Here is a 14062-nt window from a genome sequence, read left to right as displayed (position 1 = left end):
GCAGAAATTAAATGCTGCTTCCACATGTGCAGGGGAGTTCATTTTCCCCAGCGCTGGAGCAGAGGCAGCAGAGGTGAGTGTGATCAGGTGTGCTGCAGAGCGTGCTCAAGGCAAACACAGTATTTCACTCCAAATCACCCCTACAAGGCATAATGCTGGTGCTTGAAGTCCCAAAGAGCGTCCTTAATCACAGCTCTCAGAACATTTAACAGGTCACAGAGAGTGCAGCTTGGTGCTGTGAACTCCGGGGCAGCGCAGGGAGCTGGAGGAGCCCAACCTGCAGCTCATTCAGATTCTCTCTTCCTGCACTTCTGCTCCCCTCCTTGGGAACCAAGGAACAGGAAATAAACTTGTCACTCGGCCTGTGTCACAGTGGAAAGGCAGGAGAGACTCCCTGTATGAGCATGATGAGTTCTTGTAATGTATGTGTGTGGTTACAGAGAAAAAATTAGAAAGAAAAATAGCTATAATTCATTTATTTGTACTAAGTCTAGTAGGATTATTTTGCTTCTCTTGAAAAAGCAGCAGTTTACGGAGCTTTGTATGAGCATGATGAGTTCTTGTAATGTATGTGGTGGTTACAGAGAAAAAAAAATTAGAAAGAAAAATAGCTATAATTCATTTATTTGTGCTAAGTCTAGTAGGATTATTTTGCTTCTCTTGAAAAAGCAGCAGTTTACGGAGGGGGTGAATATTTACAGTGTAAACCATCACCCCACATAAATGTTACTGTGACAATATTTTGGTTCTTTGCTCTGGTGTCATCTCTCCCTCATTGTCACTGTAAAATGTTTCTGTGTCATTGCAGAGAAGAAAATCTACAAGATGTATTCTAAAATAAAGTCTATCACTTTGGGTGAGCCTGGCTCGTTTTAGCCACCTGAACCTGTGTCACATAATGAGAATAAATTAGTAAATCACATGCAGATATTGCCTGACCCTGCATGTCCAGACTTTTATGTTCTGGCCATGCTCTGGTTTCTGGCTGCTTCTCTATCAGTGCAAGGCTCATCCACAGGATTTCCAGCACCAACAGGATTTCTCCTCAGTGGGCACACAGCTGTAGCCTTCCAAGGCTTTGATAACCTGTTTTAAAGCTTATTCTGTATCATGGGCTCACATCTCTGCCAGACAGCATCAGGAAAGGAGAAAAGCTCTTCCTGTCAGGGTTATTTTCACTGTGACAGCCCCCATTCTGTCCACCTGAGATGTCTGTTTAGTGTGAGCATGTGGCACACAACATGACTGTGTGAGCAAGGGGGAAAGAAGTGAAAAACCCACCAGATAGAGAATTTGGTTTATGTAAACCATTTATGTGAGCCCACTTTGAGCAACAAACTGATTAAGATCCTCTTTTTTTACTTGCCTGTCCCCTTCATTCCCAGTGTTCCCCTGTTCCCTGCCTTGGTTTACCTCACAGAGTCTGGAAAACCTTCCAGTATCAGAAAAAAAACTTTATTTGCTCTTAAGAAAGGCTCTAAAACAACCATATTTACTTGGTTATCTTTGAGACAGAACATGAAGACCAGAAATGCCCAAACATTGTGAAATAATTTTCCTTTAAGTATTTCAATTCAACTGTTTGAGCAGAATTTTTTGTCATGTAATACAGGAATTAATATTTGTTAATATAGCAGACTGCAAGCAGACATCATGGTGTATTTTTGGAAAATGAATTTGAGTTTATACAGACAAAGCTTTATTTTTAAAATTTCACTTGTGTAGTGTAAGACTAGAAATGTGTAACATGACTGAGTTTAGTCTCAAACAGAAGCTCTGAAATGGATATCAAAAATGTCTAAGAATTAAAAAAGTAACTCACTGCACCCTGCTCTGGTGGAAACAACACAAGGAATTCCTGCAGGTGATAGTACAGAACTGGTTTGCAAAGGCTTTGTAAAGCATCATTGCTGCGTGAAATCAATGACACAAAATATTTTGAAATATTTTTCCATTCTCTCTCAATTGTTTGGAATGTATCTGTCTGTATTTATGTGCTTCTTTCTGTTGTTTTGATTATAAGACATTTTACTGAACAACTGAAACTTGTTCAGTATAAGCTGAATTATATGAAGTAAAATAGAGCACTTTCCTTTTTTAACCTCATTCATTCACAGAGTGAACAATAGCAAGATGCAATTAATATCTGCATCTTTTCTTACTAATACAGGTTTGCACCCTTGGATTTAGCATTGATTTCATGGGAATTAGTCCAAAAATGTGCTGATGCGCCAGATCATCTCTGGTACCTGCCAAAGACATCACTTGAACACACTGAACTGGGGTTTGAATGTGCTGCTCAGTCTGTCAGAGCTGAGACTCTGCCCTCTGGAAATGCTCTGCTCAGTGTCCCCTTGGATGTGCTCCCTGTCCTGAATCCCCTAGCACTTCACTTTTTTTTCTATGAATCATGAAGTAATTAAAAAGACAATTTGACTGACAGAATGGACCAGAGCAAGCACCTCCTGCTTGGGTCATAGCCCTCATCCCCTCGGTCAGAGTGTTCCGCTTGCTCTGCTCCATTGATGGTTCATGGAAAACGAGCTGCAGGGCCTGGGCAGGAGCACCAGGGACACCAGACGGGCACCACGGTGGAATTGGCTTTTGGGGGTCACTGTGGGAGCTTTGGGGGCTTTCTGTGACCACCTAATGGCACAACCTGAAATGCTGCACCGAGCCCTGTTTGACTCCTGCAGAGCCAGTGTCAGTGGGCAGGAACAGGGGATGGAGCTGGGAGCTTCAGGCAGGTGAGAGCATTTTGTTCAGCACACAGGGGCTGAGCACTCACAGCTGAGCTGCTCCTCAGCAGCTGCCCCGTGTCAATACCATCATTCTTCTCACTGTCACCACCCACACGCTCTGATCCAGCACCACGAGCCAGCTGCAGAGTTCTGCTCCAGGGAGCATTATTGGAGCTGGCTCTTTGGTGTTGGTGCAGACAGTACCTGTGAGCAGAGTGTCAAACATGCCCTACACCACTGCAGGCCTGCATGCTGGGCAAGGCACACGCTGCAGCTGAGGCTGTGCAGCTCTGCTCTAGAATTTTATGATCCCGCAGCTCCGGGTGAGGCACTGGAGCAAGGGTTATCAATAACTTCCTAAACTATGCTGAGAAAGATACCTGCGGCTCTGTTTTCAGCGCTGCCATAAAATGTGAGAAGCCTTGTTAAATTGCATTTAATGACTGGGAATCTCAGCCTAACTGACTCCTTCAGCTGTGAGTAATAATACTCACATGAGCAGGTTTCACTGGCAGGACACTAACCAGCCTGGAGGAGGGAGTCCTGCACTCTGCAGCTCTGGGCAGCTCCTGTTGGAGCCAAATTATTCCCCACTGGCAGGGAACTGCTTGGAGCTCCTGGAGTGCAGGCAGGGGTTGAATTATCTCTTTATTCAGCTGTGTCATGCCTCACCTGGGCCAGCAGTTTGGCTGCTGGTGGCACTTACTCAAACCTGGTGCACAGCAGTGCAGTGTGAGACCATCTCCCCAGTGCCTGTTTCCCAGTTTGGCTGCTTTTCTTCTACCAGTAAAAACTGTGCAGAGCAGTACACGGTCTTACATACTCCAAGCGTTACTACTTGTCATGTTTTTCCCTGAAAATTTACTTCAGAGCACCTTTCATCGTAACAGATCTTATTTTCACAAATGCAAATGAGCCTGGTCAGAGACTCCTGATGCTTGTAGGCTTCTGCAGGCGGGGAAGTGAGAACCTGGAGCATCCTGCGTTACCTGAGGCATCCCGCGTTACCTGGAGCATCCTGCATTACCTGGAGCATCCTGCGTTACCTGAGGCATCCCGCACTACCTGGAACATCCCGCGTTACCTGGAGCATCCTGCTAAACCTGGAGCATCCCGCATTACCTGGAGCATCCCGCGTTACCTGGAGCATCCCGCATTACCTGGAGCATCCCACATTACCTGGAGCATCCTGCTAAACCTGGAGCATCCCGTGTTACCTGGAGCATCCCTCATTACCTGGAGCATCCTGCATTACCCGGAGCATCCCGTGTTACCTGGAGCATCCCTCATTACCTGGAGCATCCCGCACTACCTGGAGCTGCCGTGTTATCTGGAGCATCCCGCATTACCTGGAGCATCCTGCTAAACCTGGAGCATCCCGCATTGCCGGAGCATCCCTCATACCGGAGCATCCGCTAAACCTGGAGCATCCCGCATTACCTGGAGCATCCCGTGTTACCTGGAGCATCCCGCATTACCTGGAGCATCCCGCATTACCTGGAGCATCCTGCTAAACCTGGAGCATCCCGCATTACCTGGAGCATCCCTCATTACCTGGAGCATCCCGCACTACCTGGAGCATCCCGCATTACCTGGAGCATCCCGCATTACCTGGAGCATCCCGCATTACCTGGAGCATCCTGCTAAACCTGGAGCATCCCGCATTACCCAGAGCATCCCCCATCCTCCCCGCAGCTCCCGCAGGCTGCCGACCCCTCAGAGGAGGCCTCAGCCCCTTGTCTCTGACCCCGGCGGTCGCGGCAGATTTTGTTTCCACGGGAGGGCTCAAACATTTGATTCCATTTGATTCCATTTGAGGCTGTGGAGCTCCCGGCCATGCACGATCCCAGATCGGAGCCGGGCTGAGGGAACGGGAGGGAGCAGGGAAAGGAAATGAGTGGGGAGCAAAGCCGGGACACCCCGGGGACCCCTCGGCGAGTGCCGAGAGGAGGAGGATGCTCTGCCACCCAAAAATCCCTCCGCAAAATGTCGGTTCATTAGCATTGCCCCCGAGGGAAAAAAAGGAAAAAAAAAAACCCCAAACAAACAAACAAACAAACAAAACAACCCAAAACCTAAACAAACAAAAAAATCCAACAAAAAACAACCCCACACCTAAAATGAGTGGAAAATGAAAGCTCTTCTTCGGCTGGGAGCTGCTGGGCCGGCGGAGCCACCCCGCGGTACTCACAGCCGTTATACACTTTTTTTTGAAAGTAAAAAAGAAAGTATTATAAAAGACCAACTTTGATACGAATTTAAGAGTAATCAGAGGAACGGCGATGGAAAGATTATTTTATTTTTAAAGCTGTGCAAACTGAATGAAGGAGCCGATTTATTAAATTTACATAAATCCAAAATATCGGACTTCCCATCGGGGGAAACATGGCAGAGATGTCGGATTCCCTCTATATAAGATATTTATTTTGTCCGTAATATTGCGCAAATCGGCAAAGCCAATTAAGAAAATGCAAACAAGGAAACTAAGAAGGGAAATACCCTCCCTCGTACAAGAAGAATAAGGTTTATTTGCGTATAAGAAATACGCTCTCAGAGTAAACGAAAAGGAAAAGGATGATGCGAGACATCCATCCGAGCGTCTCATGAGGCAGGCGTTTTCCAGAGGAAACTTTCTTTCAAAGATTCACCCGAAAACCAGGGACTCCCACCACGGAAAGCGCCGTTTCTTTAGAGTTTATTGATTGATTTAAAGTGTTTAGCAAACAAAGTGCTCTCTTTATCACCTCTTGCTCTTACTCCCTCGTCTTATACATTAATTATAAAGTTAAAACTTTTTTTTTTCTTTTATTTTGTAACAACCAGAAATATACAGAAATGTTTAACGTAAAAAACCAGCCCCGCGCCCCGGGAGCCGCCCTCGCTGCCCCTTCGATGGACAGTGACGTTTGTAAAAAATGTCCCTCGTCACCGTGAGGTCACGGAGGGAGCGGCGCCTCTGCTTGTGCAGTGTCGAGGGACAGGAGCGATAGTTCTCCGTTTTACCCTGAGAGTCAAATGGGTACATAATCTTCTTTTCAAGTCTTTCGCTAGTGGCCAGACCAGAATAAAAACAAAGGCAAATAATATTAATAATAATTATTAAATTAATTAAACCCACATAGCAACGAGGGACGGTGAAAATAAAAAGACAGGTAACGATGATTTACATCTACTCGTATGTACACGGGGGAGGGAGGTTTCTCCTCCTGCTTCCCTCAGCAGCGCAGTCCGGACACATCGCGTACAAAAAGGGTCGTAGAAAGGCCCGGGGGGCGGGGGAGCCTGCCGAGGGTTCCCGGGAGCCTCCGACCGCTCCTTTCACCCCCGGTGGCTCCGGGGCTGCCCCTTTGCCCGGTGCCGCTGCCGCTCGGTGCTCGCTTTCACTCTCGGCCGCGGGGTTCGTGCCGTGAGCCCGGCCCGGCGATCCTCGCAGGGGCGGCGGGCACAGCGGGAAGGAGCCGGCAGTGAGGAGGAGGAAGGAGCGTCGGGCTTATAGGTGCGGGGTGTAGAAGGCCGGAGCGCCGTAAGTCTGGGAGCCCAGCACGAAGGGCGAGAGCACGGCGGGGCTGGGCAGGAAGGGCAGCTGGGCGGCGCAGACCAGCCCCCCGGCCGGGTGCCCGGCGTAGCTGCCGGGGCCGTGCATGGAGAGCGGGGCGCCCATGGGCGGCGAGTGGCTGAGGGGGCTGAGCCCGCCCGGCAGGGCCCCGCCGCCCAGCCCGGCCCCGGCCCCGCCGCCGCCGCCGCCGCCCGTGGGCGCGCTGGTGTCGGCGCCCGGGTTCTGCTTCTTCCACTTGGTGCGGCGGTTCTGGAACCAGATCTTCACCTGCGTCTCGGTGAGGCTGAGCGACAGCGCCAGGTTGAGGCGCTCGCACACCGACAGGTACCGCGTGGATTTGAACTTGTTTTCCAGCGCCACCAGCTGCTCGTAGGTGAAGGCTGTCCGCGCCCGCCGGGGCTTGCCCGACTTGGAGTCCGAGCCCGTCCGCTTCCTCTTGGGCTTGGCCTGCGGGCCGGGCTGCGCCCCGACGGGCGGCGGGGGCGGCGCGGGGGGCGCGGGGGCCGGGACGAGCCCCGCCTCGGCCGCCTCGGCTCGGAGCGGGCCCGGCTCGGCCTCGCCGGGCGCCGCGGGGCCGGAGCTGCCGGAGCTGCCGCTGGTGCTGCCGCTCTCCTCGCTGCACAGCTCCTCGTCGTCCTGCAGCTCGCTGTCGGGGCTGCGGCTCGGCCGGCTGCTGTAGTCCAGGTCGCACTCCTCGGCCTTGTAGAGCTCCCCGTCCTCTGCGGACAAGGCACAGCCGCTGTTAGGGCTCGCCGCCCGGCCCGGCCCCCGCGCCGCCCGCCCCAGCCCCCCGGTGCGGGCCCCGGGGTGTCCTGAGGGTTCTCCCACCCGCTGTCCCCGCTGCTCCCGGACAGGGCTGCCGGGCAGCGCGGCCGCCCCTCAGCCCCTCAGCCCTCCGTGGGGATGCGGCCGGGCCGGGCCCTCGGTGCGGGGCTGCTGCTGAGCCGGGCCCTCGGTGCGGGGCTGCTCCTCACCCGGGCCGGGCCCTCGGTGCGGGGCTGCTCCCGAGCCCTGAGCCGGGGGTGGGCTAGGGGCCAGGGCGAGGAGCAGCAGTGGGGATGGGGCTCGGAACTGCAGCTCGGGGGCCGGGAAGGGGCTGTCCGGCCCGGGGAGGCTGTGCCAGCGCTGCCCCTTCCGAGCCAAACACCTCAGGCAAGATCCGAGATGCGGCCGGGATAGGGGATGTACCCCCTTCCCACAGCCTGGAAAGGCCTTTGGGGGCACAGCAGGGCGAGGATCCCCGCCTGCTCGAGTATCCCCGGGGTCCCCGAGGGGCAGCGGGGCGCTGGGAGAAGCCCCTGCCCGGGCCGGGCCGGCCGTGCCTGGGGAGCGGGCAGCAGCGATGTCAAAGAGCCTCTAACAATTTTAGTGACGGAAATCTCCGAATCGATGGGCGATTTGCTGGGTTTTGCTCTGGCATTTTTAACCCTTCCTGCGTCTGGTTTGACCTCTTGTCACTTCCCGAGATGGAAGTATTAAAGTGGAGTAAATACTTGTATTGATTAGCAGAGCAGATACAAACTTAATTAAACTCATTTTGTGCAATGTACAAACTAGTTAACGGTCATTTAATTTATTTGGGTTTATATTACGCTCCAATTAACGGGTCTCCATCGGAGAACAGGGTAATTATCCGATATTTAAGGCTATTGGACTTCTGCTGACGATTCTGTCATTATGAAGCCTGAGAGCAAATCGCGTTTTCCGGAGAACCGGCTCCTCCTCGTCCTGGCCGGGCCCGGGCTCCGTCGGGGGAGCGAGAGGCGAATCCTCCTCCAGGGGACGGGGCTGGGGCAGATGGGGGCAGAGGAAAAGTCCCGTCCTTTTCCGCCGGTGCTTTCAGACACTCCTAAACTTCCCTCTCTCACTTCTGCAACGGGGCTCTAGCTCCGGGAACCCCTAATCAAGGACTCTGCCTTGATTAACCGAGATACGCAAATGGGAAATGAATCGCTGCTCTGTCACCTCATCCCGTCCGCAGTTTAGATGTTTTTAATCGCCCCCAAACCTGAACACGCCTCAAATTTGCTCTGTGTCCTCACGCAGGATCCCCTAAGTCCCGCATGTAAAATTAGGGGTGGTTTGAGAAGTGCGTTTTGTTCAACGCGCTGATTTCGGATATGGCTGGTTCAGTGGGGGAAATAAGGGCAGAGTATTGCTGTCCTTGTCACTCCGCAAATATCCCTTAATAACTCAGGGTTCGTTAAGAACCCTTTCCAGCTTTCTGTTCAGCCCGGAGCATGGAAAACGCGGGCGATCGCCGCCGGACAGAACAGAACAGAACAGAACCAGGTCACTTTTCTCCCAGCCCGACCCAGAGTGCAGACAGGCGTCCTGCAACCTGTAGGACCTGCTAGAAATTGCGGGGCGTAATTTTTTACAGCAACGATTTATAAAAGGTGCGTGTGGCTGCGCCTGCGGGGCGGACTCGGGGCTGGTTCGGCCGCAGCCCCCGCGCACGGAGCGCACCGCGAACCTGCAGCTGCCAGCTTCGGGTTTGATCTTCCGTCTAGGGAATCCCAGCCGTGGGTCAACTAAACATTTTAAAGACAAAAAAAAAAATGCACCGCGAATAGAGTTGGCGGCGGAGATGGATGCGCCGGGCTTGTTAATTTTATTTTTTTATTTTCGGGAATAGGTTAAATGGTAATTTAATGGGGAATTTAAACTGTTATTTTTAACATTAAAATAGTTTTACGAGCGGCTGTTGACGAGCGCTATTTTCACTTTGGCCAGAAATCCTTTGCATTTTCCGAGGGGTTGGTACTTTTCTGGACAGAGCTACTTTTCAGAACACTTCTCCCAGATTAAGCCACCACTTGAACTAATATTAATTACGACGGGAAAAGAGAAGAATTAAATTCCGTGATTTTCGAGCAGTCCCAGGTCTATTTCTGGCCACTGCCATCACATTTAGGCGACGTGGCCGAAGGAGTCCCTGCGTGGAGCGCCTGGGGAAGTTGTCAGCGGGCGAAGCGCACCGCGCCGCGATGCCTCCGAACGTATTTATTTTGAGAGAAGAGATGGAGTTACATTTCTCTCCTTGTCTGGAGATAAAAGTGTGAGATTAGCGATAGGTTAACCTCGTCAGTCTTTCTGATGGCCCAGATCTATTTAATATGACGAAAGTCAGATGAGTTTAGAGGAATAATTACTCCAGCTCCGCACTGCTTTTAAAAACCTCTTTTGAATTCTATTAGCGCCCAATTCCTGCTCTTGCTTTACAGATGAAAAATCCGCTGTGGCTCGGACTGGAGCAGATTCCAGACCTCTTTCGCTGCCTAATTTTACTTGACAGAGTCCCGCTATGGCGGGGTTGGAAACCTCCGAGTCCTCCCTCTCGCCCCGGACACACAAACTATTTTTCCTAAGCCGAGAAGTTTATCCCCTGTAGCTCGCTGCCTCTTCTTTCCCCTCTCTGGGCATGGAATAACTATAGATATTTTCCACAACGACAGCCTTTCCCCGGAAACCCTCCGTGATCCCCAGAGCCGCGGTGTTTAGAGGTGAGAAAGTTGGGATATTCGGACCCAGAAAGAAAAAGCAATCTAGAGCTTGGGTCGAATGCAATTCCCGATCAATAGCGAGCCCTAATAAGTGTAATAGGTTTTAATCGAGTAATTATCCGAATTTTGACCCTATAATTTAGATGTTAGGGAAGAGTTTGCAAGGTGCTTGAAAGAGATATGCACAATTCGATAATAGGATATCGATCCAAGCAGTCCTACATGCCACTCTGGGGCGATTTTCCCCATTATCCAGCCTCTTTACGCTGCTAAGCACATTTTACCTTAAATGTAATCGAAGGAATTTAATTGTTTTTCCAGAGATAACCAGCATTTTGTCACAATTAGTCTGATTTGTCCTAAAAAAGCCAAGGGGAGAGAGAAAATTGAATCTGTCGCCCAGAGCAACGGGCGGCAGCGGCGGGGGAGGACGGGAGAGGGTCCGGGGCTGGGGAGAGGAGACGCAAAGTCATGAACGCCTGGGGGGCCCGGGCGGGGTGGGGGAACCAAGGGAGGGATTTTGCACCCCCGGGGCCGCGATTCCGGCCCTCCGAAACCGGAGGAGCCGCTCCCAAGTTTGCCTGAGCCGGAGCTCACGGGCAGCGCTGGCCGTTCCTGCGAGGAGGAGGAGGATGAGGATGAGGATGGCGGGGCTCCTCCGCAGCCCAGCCAGGCCGGCATCCCTGGGGTCGGTCCTGCCGCTCCCGGGGGTGCTCGGCACGAACAGCTCCGCGTGTCCCGGGGATGCGGGGAGCGGAGCCCGGCCAGGGCCGAGCCCCGGGGCCTGGGGCCCTCCGGCCTGTCCCGGCGGGATGCGCCCGGCTCCCTCCCTGCATCCCGACTCAGAATCTGCTCCCTCCCTGCATCCCGACTCAGAATCCCACTGCCCCTTTGCATCCCGACTCAGAATCTTCTCCCTCCTTGCACCCCGACTCAGAATCCCATCTCCCTACATCCAGCAGCAGCAGCGCAGGGCGCGTTTGTCCCTCCCCGAGCCGGCTCCCGAAGTGCCATCAGGGCAAGGATGAGATGTCAAAGCATGCGAGACCCTGCTGGGGGAACCCAGGGCAGCCCCCAGACCTACTTACTGATCAGCTCTGCGGACTTCTTGCACGCGTCGAAATCTTCGGCGAGAGCCTTTTGCTCGGCCAGCTCCGTCCCTGAGTCCTCGGGCTTATCCTCCGCCCCCAGCGTGAACTCGGCGCCCGCCGATTTGTACAAGCCCGCGCAGTGCCGCCGCTTGCTGTTGAACTTGTTAGGGTCCAGGATGTCGAGCACGGAGAAGGAGGTGGTTCTGTGCACCATGGGCAGCGCGGCCACGGCCGCCTCCTGTCCGGGGGTGCTGCTCTGGCCGTCCCCTTGCCGGTCGCGGCTGGCGGGGCAGTAGAGCGGCAGCTCGCCGCCGGCCGAGAGCCGCTGCTCGCCGCGGCCGTCCATGCCTTCCCCGTGGCAGCCGCGGGGCTCCGCGCCCGCCGGGGCTGTCACCGCCGCCGCCGGGATGGAGATGTCACCGGCCTTGTCTCTGCTCGCGTTCATGACTCTTCGCAGAGCCCCTCTCGCTCGCAACTTCTCCCCCCGGCCCTCCCCTCTCGCTCTCCCCCTCCTTCCTCCGCCGAAGTTGATGTGCAAACTCCTCCCCGGCTCCGCTCCGGCTCAGGACGAGCCGCTCGCTGCCTCCAGCTGCCCGGGCCGCGCTGGCTGCGGCCGCGGGAGTCACAAGGTGATGCTCGGCTCCGAGCCTCCCCTCAGCTGCTCCTTCTTCCTTCTCATCATCCTCGCCAGGCTGCCCGGCCGCTCCTGCCCCCCCGCCCTCCCCTCTCGCTCGCACACACACGGAGGCGAGGCTGTATCTTATTTATGCATTCATATTTAGCACCGGATTGTAATTGGCTACAAATTAATCCCTCGCCCATAATAGTCTGCAATCTTCATCACTGGAAGAGAGACACGGTGAAAGTGCGTGCCGGGGGAGGGGGGCAGAGAGCGAGAGCGAATGAAGGATGGCGTTGGCCGTGATATACTCGGCTGTCAGCTCTGTTTCAGCACACCTCCACTCATCTGGAAAGCATCTAAATAGCCTTATTTGGCGAAGTGGGAGGAGATGACGCTTTCTTTTAAATAATTGCGGGATCAATATAAAGAAGATATTATACACGGAAAATGGGAACTTAAGGTCCTCCATCCCTAATAGTGGAGTTAGATGATCAAAAGGGGATTGTGTGTGTGTGTGTGGGGGATCGGAGGTGTCAGCCCCCAGCACCTGTTTCCCTTCCCTGCTGGGTTTATTAAATTAGAACAAAAGGAGAAAATTATGGACGGAGGTTTAGCAGTTGGAGAGAAGCTTGTGTCCGCGGACACACACGCCCTCACACGCTTCTTTCTCCTCCTTAGCTCATTAATTAAAATTAAATCTCAAATGTAAGTGCCAGGAAAATGCCAGAAGAAAATTAATACGTTTAAACGGCACAAGACAAAACACGACGATAAATAAATCCTGAGTAGCTGGAAGAAAAGGTCTATTCCTTTCCATGCAAGGAGTAAAGGTATACCCAGACCCAAGTTCCACTTTCAAAAAATACTCTCTTATTATAAACGGTTTTAATTGCAGAAAATTAAGACATAGGAATAAAATTGTCTGTGAATTATACAACATGTTTTCCCACCCCCTACCTAATTTCCTTCCCTTTCGTGTATAGTTGTGTGTTCTTTGATCATATCAATTTCATTCTTGTTTTGGACGCTCCAGTCGCTACTCAGTTTGAATTAGCTGCCAGGGGAAAAAAAAGGGGGGGGGCAGTAGGAAAATAGAGAAAGCATAAAAGGAAAATTAGATTTTTTTTGTCTTTGAGGCTGGTGACACATACAAGGACAGGTCCTTTGCAATTACCGCGGGCAATGATCCTTTAGAAAGCAGAAATTAAAAGTTGGGAGAAATAATGGGTAAAACAATCAGCTTGTAATTTTGGTAGGTCTTGGACATGATTAGTCCATCAGCGGGCTGGGCCCAGGGGAGTCCCGCTGAGCCGGAGCCCACAACAGCCCCCGCTCATATATTATACACCAGCCCTTAGATTTTAATCAGACACCACAACAGTGTCCTTTCTCTTTTATGACTTTATTATGCTTTATCTTTAAATTATAAATCACCTCCTGGGCTGAAATGGTATGTATAATCTCCGATCATGTGTAGGTAATTACCTCTCCCCCTTGTCCTGACCTCACCGACGGGGCTGCCACCAACACACGAGAGCGAGAGCGAAGTTTTAATCTGTGTGTGCACACACTCACACGAGCCCGCACCCTGGGTTTGTTTGTTGGTTTGTTTGTTTGTTGGTTTGTTAACAGCTCCTCTCTCCTTCCTCCTCCGGCCGTGCCCCTGGTCCCATCTTTGCTTTCGGATAAATGTTCCTCACTCACATCTCTCCTGCCCGCAGCGCTGGGATATTATTTATGAAAAACAGACGGTGGGTTGGGTAGATGCTGGATCAGATTCGCTGTCGTACTAGACTGTATTTGTACTATTTGTACTTTTTTTGGGGGTGGGGTGGGGAGAGAATGCGGTTATTTGGGGGCGGCGGTGGTATGAATATTTTTAAAATTCCTCTTAGAAAAAAAAAAAAATTATCCAAATTGTGATTGACTCCTGTGGCCGGGCAGGGACCGCTCCCAGGCGTGCGGAACCCAGAGCTGCAGCATCAGCACAAATTCAGGGGCTAGCGCTGGGCGCTGGGGGCACAAGGACGCACATCCCTGGGGATCCCTGAGGACCCTCCTGTTGGCCCCGATGGCTCCCAGGTGCCACCGCACCCCCGATCCCCCTCCGGAGCCGGGGTGCGCAGCGATGCTGGGCGGGCACCGCCGGGACCCCCGGCCCGCTCGGCGCTTCTGTTTGTGGGCGGCTTAAAGCGAGTGTTATAAAGATGTTCTATTGCTCCTAATCACAATTGATTGTCAATTAGAGCCTCATTTGTGCAATCTCCATCCATCTGCCATCTCTGGTTATCTGTTCACCAGAAAGTTAGCGCTGATTATGGGGCCCTAGATGAGTTGTGACATGCAATATCTCGCAGTGGTCGGGCAGGGTGACCGGTCCCATCTCCCTCTCTTTCCATTTTCCTTCAGGACGGACGAGCAGCAGCCTCTCCTGAGCCGCTCGTCCGGGCGCTGCTGTCCTGCGGGACCAGCTCGGAGGCTGCCGGGGCTGAGGGGCTGCAGGGCACCCCCAGACCGGCGGCATCGGCCCCGTGCAGAGCCAGCTC

General features: G+C 52.8%; 1 protein-coding gene across 1 annotated transcript; it reads right to left on the bottom strand.

Annotated features, from left to right (window-relative positions):
* Positions 1 to 6231: 6231 nt before the first annotated feature.
* NKX1-1 (NK1 homeobox 1) lies at positions 6232 to 11248 on the bottom strand. Its single transcript, XM_064712430.1, has 2 exons — positions 10892 to 11248; positions 6232 to 7016 (listed from the first exon to the last, which is right to left on the bottom strand). Exons 1-2 carry the CDS (start codon positions 11238 to 11240, stop codon positions 6232 to 6234), a joined length of 1134 nt encoding a protein of 377 aa, XP_064568500.1. The 5' UTR covers positions 11241 to 11248.
* Between the last annotated feature and the right edge of the window lie 2814 nt (positions 11249 to 14062).

This window comes from Zonotrichia leucophrys, chromosome 4, assembly GCF_028769735.1.
Source record: "Zonotrichia leucophrys gambelii isolate GWCS_2022_RI chromosome 4, RI_Zleu_2.0, whole genome shotgun sequence".
Taxonomy (NCBI): domain Eukaryota; kingdom Metazoa; phylum Chordata; class Aves; order Passeriformes; family Passerellidae; genus Zonotrichia; species Zonotrichia leucophrys.
This window is presented reverse-complemented; position numbering and strand designations above follow the sequence as displayed.